The sequence below is a fragment of the Sitophilus oryzae genome, unplaced genomic scaffold (assembly GCF_002938485.1).
Source record: "Sitophilus oryzae breed Bouriz unplaced genomic scaffold, Soryzae_2.0 scaffold_1802_pilon_pilon, whole genome shotgun sequence".
NCBI classification, from domain to species: domain Eukaryota; kingdom Metazoa; phylum Arthropoda; class Insecta; order Coleoptera; family Curculionidae; genus Sitophilus; species Sitophilus oryzae.
This window is the reverse complement of record NW_022146505.1, coordinates 1,154,769-1,167,160: the sequence shown is the minus strand read 5'-3', so window position 1 is coordinate 1,167,160 and position 12,392 is coordinate 1,154,769. Positions and strand designations below refer to the sequence as shown.

Here is a 12,392-nt window from a genome sequence, read left to right as displayed (position 1 = left end):
CCACCACAGAATATCTAGCTACGCATCTACCACTCTCTACAGAGATGAATATTACAAATACACATTGTTTGCTACATTTGTTTCTCTATTATAAATTATAAATCGTTTAAGGAATGGTATACTAATTTATAAATTACCTGTATTTAAAAAAAACAAAAGAGATTTTTAGGAACTTTTCCTGAGGATCTATATATTGGCAGCAATGACGGCGCTTCACTGATTGTCAATATTGTCAGTTGTCAAAAACATCCTTCCGAAAATATTTTTTAGCAGGTTAGTTGAGAAAATTTTAAATCTCAAATCATCGTTGATTTATTTTAGTCAATCGACTTATAATGCGCAAAATATTGTATAAAATTTATCGCATTTTTCTTTCCAACAGTTATTTGCCCTTTACTTAATAAGGTTTATTTATTTTTAGGCCAAGATGGTCCAGCGACTTGTTTTTAGACGACGGCTGTCGTACAATACAAAAAGTAACAAGAGACGCATGTAAGTACTTTTTTATTATAATGTAAGCATTACTTCTTTTGTATTAAAGCCTTTATATAAATTGTAGTATTAAAATGTATGTTTTGATATATAAATTGACATCAAAATATGTGGTTAAGTTTTTGTTCTTTGGGCCACTGCATGATGATCTTTTGGCTAGAGTACTGATTGTATTTATACATTCATATGACGATAATATTTCGTTCGTTCAATATCTGATATACTTGTTTTTTTACTATATGTTTATTAAGCACTATTGAACATTGTATTAATATTTATTTTCATTTTAGTGTTCGTACTCCAGGAGGCAAATTAGTATATCAATACCTCAAAAAGCCCAAGAAGATCCCAAGATGTGGACAGTGCAAAGATAAACTTAGGGGTATTCAACCTGCCAGACCACAAGAACGTTCCCGTTTATGCAGAAGGAAGAAGACAGTAAAGAGGGCGTACGGTGGTGTATTATGTCACAAGTGTGTTAAGGAAAAGATTGTACGTGCTTTCCTTATCGAAGAACAGAAAATAGTTGTAAAAGTTCTTAAAGCTCAACAAGCTTCTAAGAAGAAATAATTGACATAATAAATTTTAAGTATAAGATTGTGTTTTTTTTAATGTAATATATAAATTTAAAAGTATATTTTTATTAATTTTATGCTTACTAATAATTTACTAGACTGTTTTCTGTTTATTTTTATTTTGAAGTAATTTTTAGTTACAATCTGTTTTAATTCAATGCTTTTTATTTAAGCTATACATAAGGGAACATTTTATACATATTGTTTTTAAATGTATAAAAATTATAAATGGATTAAATAAAAGACTTACTAAAACAAAATAATTCCAAATTAACTATATTTGAAACATACATATTGCATTAAATAAATTAAGATTACACAAAATAACAATTATTTTAAATAAAATAGCAAATGTTCTTATATAAAAAAGTAGAGAAACAGTTCAACATTTTGATTCAATAAGTAGGTAAATTCAGAATTATTGCTACTCCTTTTTTTTTAAGAAAAGTAGGGATTCACTACATTATAATATGTTTATTTAAAATTCTATTCTAATTTGTTTAAAAACGAATTTGATTGGTGTGCAAATTATATGCCTAAAATATGTCGCTTAACAATTTTTTGTCTTTACTATTTCTAGATATTTGCGATTTATTGGTATATCAGAAAAGTAATAAAACACATTTTTCATTATTTTTATAATCTTAACAATAATAATTATTGAACTACATTATAGAATAAATTAACAATAATTAATGCTCCCAGTGGCGGATCAGTGAGAATCAGATTTGCAGATTAAAAACATTAAAAATAATTTATGTAATAAACCAAATCATGTATAGTATTGTGGATTCTGCTATACAATAATGTTCAGTAACTGTTTTCTACATCACCAACATGACTATTCTTCATCTTCTATCTTTTTTTATACTGAAAAATTTTAATATACCAGACCCATTCTTTGTCATTTCCCATGGAAAACATAGGCGAAAAAATGCAAGCATCAAAAGATGACCGATACAGAAGAACAGATTTGTGTATATAGCTGTATCTACGAAATACAATATTGTAAAGATTTATATAATCAAATTTAATGTGTTTTGTAAGATGACAGTTAAACAATTTATATGGAAAAAGATATATAGAAATGTTTAACTGTCAAAGTCAAGGTATCTCTCTGATCATAGGGATAAAACCTCAATATAGTACATGATCGAAAAAAAACAGCGTCAACGATGGTATTCAAATGAAGATCGCTTTAATCTTATATGTAAAATTATATGGGGAATATCATCGATCGTCATTTCAACGCCAACTGGACGCCTGTTTTTTTATCACACAGAATATATTGTACTAAGATATTGTACTACACGATAAAAAACGGCGTCAGAGATGGCTTGGAAATAAAGATCGTAGTGTATTATAATTTCAGAGTCAAGTGGACGCTGTTTGTTGTTGATCATATGGTATGTTAGCGGGGAAAAGCCTGACATTTGGAAAAATAAGTCCATATTCTCCTTATTTGAGACCCGCAACTGCATGTTTTTGTAAAAGTGTGGCTTTTTCATATCAGTTTCAAATAATTAAATAAATCCAACATGATAAAATTACAGAGTACGCACACCAACTTATGTTGTTCATACAACTAAAGAAAATCTTACGTAATAGGAATAATCGAAATTACACTATTGCTTGGTAATTATATAATCTTAGAAATAGTGTTTTAACTTGGACCATTCTTTGTAGGTATATTTGTCCATTTGTAGAGACGGCATGTTTCCATTTTTTTTGGACCCCGTCTTAAATTTTGAAAAATGGCCAATGGAGTGAAAAAGTTATTATTCTCTATATCAAAAGGATTGGCAAGAAATCGGATGTGCTTTTCTAAATTTAATCAATATCTTAACAAGGTAATGTGTAAGGTGCCGAAATATGCACGCAGATTTTTACGTTAGTCTCGTGTACATATCGTCTAATTGTGGCTTAAAGTAAGTCTTCAATTGTGGACGTTTGCTCTTCAGTGTCGGCGTGAGTAGTCCGTTTTGAACGCTGAACAGGTCCGGGTGCAGATAAATGTCTTTTACCTGGAAAGAAAAATAAATAAGAATGGTTCCTCGGTCATCATACAAATAGAATACAATCTTCTCGATTCAGCAGGCTTTCACTTTAACAGACAATAAAATTATAATATAATTTTTCCAATGAATGAAAAGACTACTACTACCAATAGAGTTTGACTTGATTTTTTCGTTTTTTTTTGCACTATTCTAAGAATATTTATATTATTTCTTGCTTATAATATATTGGTAATTGGTTTTATGCACAGTGTCTAAATCGGGAAAACATAAAAAAAACATCAATATAAAACTAAATTACAACCTTCTTAAGCCATTAAAAAATAAAGAAGAGTAAATTATTATTTATTATGTCACCAAAATTATTATTTATTATTTATTGTCATTCCCTAGCCGTCTCTGACGTCTTTTTTTTTTCGTGAGTATAATATGTATAGTATCATATACTAATATATAAAATCTTTAAGTGACTCACTGATTAATCACGATCCTGCTCAAACCACTCAACGTAAGAAGCTCAATTTTGGCATACAGGTTGATTCTAGGGTGTAGAGGTTCGATAAGAAGGGATTTTTCGAAATTCCAGTTCCAAGGGGGTGAAACCACCCCTCAAATATTACAATATTTTTTTATATAAAAAACGGTCACAAAACGGTCAACGCTTAAACACACGTACGTATATTTTATTTTCTTTTTTTTACATATTTTAAGATTTTTTAAAAATGTATACAGGGTGTTTCGAAAAATCTGGTAATTGATTAATCACGATCCTGCTTAAAGCGCTTGACGTAAAAAGCTGATTTTTGGAAAACGGATTGAGCTTAGGGTGTAGAGGTTCGATAAGAAGGGATTTTTCGAAACTCGAATTCTAAGGGGGTGAAACCATCCCTCAAATATTATAATATTTTTATTTAAAAACCGGTGAGTTTTTCGGAAAAACTCTTAAACACGTATATTCTACTTTGTTGTTTTACATATTTTAAGATTTTAAAAAAAATTATACAGGGTGTTTCATAAAATATGACCATTGAGTAATCACAATTCTGTTAAACTGCTTGACGTTTAAAGCTGATTTTTGGCAAACGGATTGACTGTGGGGTGTAGAGGTTCGATAAGGGGGGGTTTCTCGAATCTCAAATTCCAAGAGGGTGAAAACGCCCCTCAAATATTACAATATTTGTTATTTAAAAAACGGTTAGTCTTTCGGGAAAACGCTTGGACACGCATAATTTAGGTATTTTGTTTTTTTACATATTTTGAAATTTTTTAAAAAATAATACAGCGTGTTCCAAAAAGTTGGGTAATTGATTAACCACGATTCTGCTTAAACTGCTTGAGAAAGCTTTTTTTTTGGCAAACGGATTTTTCGAAAGTCAAATTCCAACGAGATGAAACTACCCCTCAAATATTACTAAGTTATATAATATTATCGCCATATTGTTTTTTCTTATGCTGACATAAATGTGAGCAGTTTTTATGTTAATGGAAATTCTTGCTTTGCTTTATCATCACCATTACAAATGATTAATTCGACGGGAACGAAGTCGCGGGTACACGCTAGTTTTCTATGTAAGTTTTACCTGTTCAAAAGATTTAAGTCCACCTTCCCTTCCTTTGGCTAACATATCGTCCATGATAAGTTGCTTGACTTCCGAATAGTTACAGAGAGTACTAAAAGTACCGGTGATACCATTCTCCTGAGCCCAGCATTTGATCACGTCTACGTCTGGAACTACGACAGCTACTATACACGACTACAGAAAGAATTTCATATTAAAAAAAAAACGAAAATATTTTGCGTTGAATAGTTTACTTTAAGTGATTCTCCATGAACGAAAACTTGAGCTATGTACTGCGACCTGATATAGATGTTCTCAATTTTTTCCGGAACTATGTATTCGCCTTGGGATAGTTTGAATATGTGCTTCCTTCTGTCGATGATTTTCAACGTTCCATTCTAAAAATATTACAAAAAAATATATTTAAGAAGCATAAACAGCCAGAGTAATTTTTAAGTTCTAGGTAAACTTTTAAAGGTGATTTCTGTTGTAAAAATTTGCCAACTTAATGGCCAGTGGTGTAACAGCCTGAACCTTTGGTGCAACAACTGGCTATCAAGTGTCAGCTGCAAGATGGCCTTTAGTTATGAAATATACTTAAAATAAAAAATTGGTTAAGTGCGAGTCGGATTCGCGCACGAAGGGTTCCGTACCATTCATTATCTATACAGGATGTCCGGAAATTAATGCAACAAATAAATTGGGTCATAGATTCTTGAAAAAAAAAATAGGTGACACGTATTTTTTATTTTTGGCCAGTGGCCCTTTTCGGATTTACAGCCCCCTGAATTTCGCCCCTAAAAAGATTTTTTTTTAATATCTCAGGGCCCTGTTGGACGAAAATCACTAAATTTTGTACACGTTGTTTTACCATAAAACTACATCTTTTGATGCTATTAACTTTTTTTTATTTTCATCAGTGGCGTCCCTACGGTATTTAAACTGAATTTTATTGAAGAACAAAATGGTACGCCACTGGTTTTTTTTTTAAATAAAAATTATTTTTAAAATCTACATTAAATTTGGAACAAATTTGATCTCTTGACTTTTTTTTGGTACGATGCACCGTTTTCGCGTAAAAAAAATAAAAATCATTTTCATACATGGCCAAATCGCCTAAATTTTAATGTAAATTTTCATAACAATATTTAAAAAACGGCAATTTAGGTTTTTGGACATTTTGGTTTGCACTCAGGTTATAAAAACAAGATTTTGGGAAATAAAGAATTATTTTAAACTTAAATTTGCCGTTTTAAAAATTTTGCTATTGAAATTTACGGTAAAATTTTAGCGATTTAGTCATGTATGAAAATGGTTTTTTTTACGCGAAAACGGTGCATCGTACCTAAAAAAAGTCAAGAGATCGAATTTGTTCCAAATTTAACGTAGATTTTAAAAATAATTTTTATTTAAAAAAAAACAGTGGCGTACCATTTTTTTCAAAAATATTTAGTTTAAATACCGTAGGGACGCCACTGATGAAAATAAAAAAAGTTTCTAGCATCAAAAAATATCATTTAATGATTTTCGTCCAACAGGACCCTGAGATATTAAAAAAAAACTCTATTTAGGGGCGAAATTCAGGGGGCTGTAAATCCGAAAAGGGGGGCTACTCGCTAAAAATAAAAAAACGGGTCATCTATTTGTTTTTTCAAGAATCTATAACCAAATTTTGTTGCATTCATTTCCGGACACCCTGTATAACATTAGACACTATATTATTAGTAATTAGACTATCGAATGGTTACTGAATGAATGATTTCAACTATCGAATGGTTTCATTCGAATAAAATCATTCATTCCTTTGTATACTAAAGCATATGTGACAACCTCGCCGTGCGACTAAATGGTTATCGTTAGCCACGACTATCGAATGCTTTTGATAAATGAAATTTAGTATTCGTTTGATTTTTGTCTGCGTCAGTGCATTATTAGTTCTTCCAAATTTTTATAACTTGTCTTCTAAATACTGTGCTATTTTTGCGTTTATTAAAATATTTAAAATACTAAAGTAGTAGTGTTTTTTTTTAAATTGACGATTGTCTACGTGTGCAGGTGGTCAAAATTTTTCCGAAAATTTGTGTGATTTTCCGATCTTTCAATTATTTAATTTTATACGGTATATAGTCTATTTTTTTAATGGGAAATTTTGAGAAGTAACAATTTTTAAGAGAGATGAGGTGAACTTACAATTAATTTTAAAAATACATATGTATTTGTATTTTAGATGTTTTAGTAATATGAATCAGTTGAACTTAATAATCATATTTAAGTAAGGTGGTAATGTAGTTAAGTAAATTGTTATCAAACTCAAATTTTGGGATAAGAAAATTAAATCGATCGATTAAAGTTTTACACGTGCCAATTAAAAAAAAAGTTAACGATATTTGTATTTTGTTTATGCTAATTCTCTTACATGTAGATTTTTGCGAAGCAATATTTCATTTATTTTTTAAAGTAAATGCCAGTAAAAGCAAATATTATTTTTAAATACTAATACAAAGTAATAAAAAGTAATACACATATATAATTTTGATTTCTAATTTTTTATTTATATTTTTCTACTATTACACTGCATGCTTAGAAAATTAATAAATGTTTATATTTCATGATTTTAAAATTTGTTGTTAATATAACAAATTAGTTCTGTAATTATTATTATTTAATAAACCAACGTTGCCACAAAAAATTTAGAGACTATATTATTTTTAAATAGGATCTAATATAAGTAATTTTGACTTCTAATTTGTTGTTTATATTTTGCTACTACTTAAAAAAAATGTTTATATTAAATGATTTTAAATTTTGGTGTTAATAGGTATAACAAATTATTACTGTTATTATTATTTATTATACCAGTTTTGCTTAAAAACATTAAAAATCATTTTCCTACATCCAAAAAAAAAAGTATAATTGCAGTGTAACAACAGAATATTAATAAAAAAAGTGCAAAATATATAGTCATACTATCCCTAACTAACTATAATACCAAAGAATAATATTCTTCGCTAATACCAACTAATACGAATATACGGCAACAGCGCCGTTCATAATGTATTTTCTGTGTAAATACTAGCACCTCAATAAAAAAAATAATGTGTCCTTATCTTTATCTGACTCAAAATCAAAGATGCCGGCTTTTTCATACCATTGCCACCGACCGCCGACCGCTGTCGGGTTTCTAGGAAAGAAACCTACGTCGCCGGGCGACAACTAAAATCCAGTTTATATTTTATTATAATCGATCCTGACGAATAAATGAATTTTACAAATGAATGAATTTTATAAATGAATGGTTTTTGCTACCGAATTAATATATTTCAAGGCAGATGACGCATCTATTCGATATTTTTATTCGAATAGTTTTCGACGAATGTTTTCTTACTAGCTATCGAATTATTCGAATGAATTGCAACTATCGAATGTTTCGATAGTATTCATTCGATAGTTCCCACTACTAGTGCTAACGCTTTAACCACGTGGCCACCGAGGACTTGAAAGATTCTATGTAAAATTCTTCCTTAAAAGATAATGTTTAGTGAAAGTACTTTTTTTATTTATAAACATTTATTTAATTCTGTTTTTAGTATTTGTTCTTATAGCGGCAACATAGATACATTATCTGTAAAAATTTCAACTGTCTAGCTATAACGGTTCATAAGATAGACCTTTGTGGTAGACGGACGGACGGACAGCGAAGTCTTAGTAATAGGGTTCTCGTTTTTACCCTTTGGGTACGGAACCCTAAAAATGATCAAAGTTATCAAAACCAAACTTCTTTTTTTGTTACTAACTTTTACCTTCTTTAGATTTTTGTAATTTTAATGCCACTTATGCCTATACAGGGTGAGTCTTAAAGTCTTAAATAGGTGCAAATATTTTAGGGGTGGTGTATTTCAAACTAAGAAACACGTCTAAGAGTTTGTTTCACAGAAAAAAATTGGTATTTTGCGAATTGGTATTTATTTTTAGTTAAAAACATAATATCTTTATAATATGGCAACATATTATAAAGATATTATGCAAGCAGTATGAGACATCTGTCATAAGCATTTAGAATATACTCACAGGCATCCACATTCCAATATCACCCGTATGATGCCATCCCAAATCATCTACAACTTCCTGAGTCTTGTCTGGATCTTTGAAATACCCTTGGAATACATTGGTGCCCTTCACGCACACTTCACCCTGGTTGTTCTTCGACCAGTATTCCATTTCCGGTACGTCACACAATTTGATACAGCAGCAGGCTAATGGCGGTCCTACGTGACCGGGAACGTGGTCTCCCTGGATCGTGAGAGTTACTGGAGCACAACATTCGGTTTGGCCATATCCTTCTACAACCTACAATGAAATGATATTAATTAATATCAATTATCTTTATATCATTCTGACGTGTCCATTTTCTATAATAATGTTTTTAAATTGAGGAATATTTCAATTTCTTGGCATTGGTTTTTAACACAACTTGTCCCTTTAACAAAAACTACAATTTTTGTTTTAAGTATTTAGTTTTTTCTACCTAATTTTAGCGCAAGTAAAAATGATACATTTAAAATATATAAAAACAAGACATTTAAAATATACAGGGTTGTTCACCACATACGACACGGAGTATTGTGGCTAAACGATTAGATTTTTGCAAATTGTCTTGGGTTCGTTGAAGGACTATTAGAGCTACAATTTAAAAATATTGTAGCATTAGAAGTTATAAAAAAATGATGGAATGTTTTTTTTTTATAAGAATTTTCTTTTAGAAAAAATATTAAAACAACTAATACTATGCGACGGAGCTGTTCGCCGGTGAGCAATGGGTCGTAAGCTAGTGAAAATTAAATTGTGATAATTACGTCTTTATAATATACTGGGCGCCACTCAGTTTTCCATTTACTTTCAAAACTTCTAAGTTGAGAACTGAGAAATCAACTCAGAATATAGGTATTACTTATTTTAGGAATTACACAAATGAAACGCTGAGATAAACTAACAACTAAATAGTATAATTAATAATTAAATGTTAATTAGAATAAAATAAGACTATGAATAATTTGATGTTTGAAAATGTTTGTTGGTAAAATCTATGTATTAAAATAGATCACTCAAGATGGTAGTTAAATCTGCACGCTTCTGAATATTAATATTTTATTAATTATTCCGCAAAAAGTCTGGCGATCTTGGTACCAAAATATAAGGACTCTTTATATTAAAAAAAACCGTACTATGTAGATATCAGAAATATGCATAACATGAATAAAATATTTCAAGTGACTCTAAAGTAATAAAATATCTAATATGCCTGAAGGGCTTAAAGCATTAAAGTGAACTTAAATTATATAATAAGAAATGATCTGGCCTTTTATATCCGTTCTGGTCACAAGCTGGTTGTGGTGAACTGCTGGAACTGGATCGTTATTATAACGTCTCCACACAGACAGGATCGGAAAATGCTGTATATTCAGGAGATTCCTCCGTTATTCAACGTGTATATTGTAGGGACAAACGTGGCCCAAATGTCAGATACAATAAACAAAATGGCACCAGAAATGCGTACCATAAAATAAAACCCTGTACAAATAGAAAAAAGGTATTAGGAAACGTTATGAAAAAAATAAAGGTCTTACCTCCGCTCAGAGGGTTTTCCCACACAAATTTCAAAAGTGACCAACAACTTCGACCGGACTGAAATAACTAGCCAGAAATAAACTTGTAGAAAAAATAAAAGATAATAACAATACTTATAATGCCATCTCGGTGCGAGGACTTAAACTTGAATTGTTTAAATAAAATAATTCTGTACATTTATTTAATTTGTGTAAATTTTAAATAAAATGCTACAATATTTTTACAAAATACAGAGTGCCCCAAATAAATAAAAATTATCAAAGTGGCATTTTTTAAATGAATCACCCTGTATATTACTCAATTTCTAGTTTCTACGATTAAAATAAAGATAAATTTGATTAAGGTTTATCACACTTAAACCTTACCGTTTTTGAAATATTTTCAATTTTGTGAAGTTGCAGTAAAAACTTTAAGGCTTCATTTCTCCAAGGGAATTAGTGTTTTTAATACTAAATAAACTTTAAGGCTTCATTTCTCCAAGGGTATTAGTGTTTTTAATACTAAATATTTGCTGAAGTTTATTTATTGATCAGTTATTGGGTTGCACTAATAAAAATAATATTATCTCATACAGACAGTGTCTAATACACAGTATCTAGCTTTAAACGGCAATATCTTGTTTAATTTAAATGGAACACTCTGTATATTTTAGGAGAATCAGATGCACAATTTAATTGTCTATCAAATTGCATTATACCACTTTTTACCTATCCCTTCAAGTTTTTGTGGAAAATGCATTTTCTTATAATTTAGACCTCATTTATCATATACCCATGGTATATTGACATTTTAGATTATTTTTAAAACAACAAGTGTACAAAATGTACTAAAAAAAGTGCCAAAAACGATAATGTTACTAGCCGATTTGTATAGAAAAATAAAACTATTTAAATCTTTATAAAAGAGTATACCATATCATCAAAAAGTATACCATTCATCAAAAAAATGAAACAAAATTTTTAAGATGTTTTTACAACATTGTCTAATACACATACAAAATTCAGTTTTTTAGTATTTGGAGCAATTATTATTTATCAACGCAAACAGTCAATTAATGTAGTTTGAATACTGGAATTATATTAATTGGTCCTCGTTAACAAATATTTAAACAGTTTTTATATTTTTTAATGAAATAAACGAACTATATCGACAGTATCGAGGTCTAAATTATAAGAAAATACATTTTCTACGAAAACTTGAAGAGATAAGTAAAAAATGGTATTATACAATTCGATAGACAATTAAATTATGCATCTGATTCTCATAAAATATACACGATGTTCCATTCGTAGAAACTAAAACTCTAATAATATTTTTTATTTCTTTGGGACACACTGTATCTTGTAAAAATATTTTTAAATTGTAGCTCTAGTAGTCTTGCAATGAACCCAAAACTTACAATTTGCAAAAATCTAATCGTTTAGCTACAACCCGTGTCGTATGTGGTGAACAACCCTGTATAAAGATATTTGCTTTGAAAAGTTAAGTCTTCGTATCGGTTAGGTAATAATGTGTAAAAATTGAGTCGAATAAACTTTTTTTGAGTTTTAGTAAAAAGTTTGTAAATTTCATATATTTTAATAAAAAATTGTCAGCCAATTTACATCAAATTTACTATGAAAATTAAAAAACACCATCTATATTTATTATCTTAAAAAGTATGTAATAAATAAAGATATAGGACTTACAACGCATCCCATGGCGCACCTAACAAAAGTAAGTACACTTTCTGCCAAAGGCGCAGACCCAACCAACATCAACCTCAGTCTACCACCCATACCTTCTTGCACTTTTCTAAACACTATCATGTCCCATATACTATTCTTCCTTACAATACCCCTAAAACATTTCAAAAATTATTTCAATATTGGTTATTTCTGATTTGTAAATTAATATTAACCTTTTCAGTTCACTCTCCTTAGAACTAATAGCCATATTAAACAACATTTTCTTGACACAGTTATTACTTATATCCGATTGGACCTTATCGTAAATCCTGTTGAGTAATCTCGGAACAGCTGGTGTCACTGTGGGTTTTAAAGCTTTCATGTCGTCGGACAATCTTCTTACGTCACCTAAGTAAAATCCTACAGCTCCGCCTTGCATGTACATAGCACTCTGAAAAA

The 12,392-nt window shown here is 29.8% G+C and overlaps 2 protein-coding genes across 8 annotated transcripts in view; one reads left to right on the top strand and one right to left on the bottom strand.

Annotated features, from left to right (window-relative positions):
• The first annotated feature begins 120 nt into the window (after nucleotides 1-120).
• LOC115883064 (60S ribosomal protein L34-like) lies at nucleotides 121-1,089 on the top strand. Its single transcript, XM_030901347.1, has 3 exons — nucleotides 121-273; nucleotides 422-492; nucleotides 783-1,089. The coding sequence occupies exons 2-3, from the start codon at nucleotides 428-430 to the stop codon at nucleotides 1,060-1,062; spliced, it is 345 nt and encodes a 114-aa protein (XP_030757207.1). The 5' UTR covers nucleotides 121-273; nucleotides 422-427; the 3' UTR covers nucleotides 1,063-1,089.
• A 762-nt stretch (nucleotides 1,090-1,851) lies between these two features.
• The window catches only part of LOC115883060 (long-chain-fatty-acid--CoA ligase 6), a 97,838-nt gene continuing 87,297 nt past the window's right edge, over nucleotides 1,852-12,392 (bottom strand). For all 7 annotated transcript variants that reach the window (XM_030901337.1, XM_030901341.1, XM_030901339.1 and 4 more), the window contains exons 7-12: nucleotides 12,167-12,384; nucleotides 11,955-12,105; nucleotides 8,710-8,988; nucleotides 4,896-5,039; nucleotides 4,663-4,836; nucleotides 1,852-3,091 (exon numbers count right to left, since the gene is read on the bottom strand). In XM_030901337.1, coding sequence (XP_030757197.1) covers nucleotides 2,954-3,091; nucleotides 4,663-4,836; nucleotides 4,896-5,039; nucleotides 8,710-8,988; nucleotides 11,955-12,105; nucleotides 12,167-12,384 — 1,104 coding nt within the window. In that variant the 3' untranslated portion in view covers nucleotides 1,852-2,953. The remainder of the gene's footprint in view (nucleotides 3,092-4,662; nucleotides 4,837-4,895; nucleotides 5,040-8,709; nucleotides 8,989-11,954; nucleotides 12,106-12,166; nucleotides 12,385-12,392) is intronic.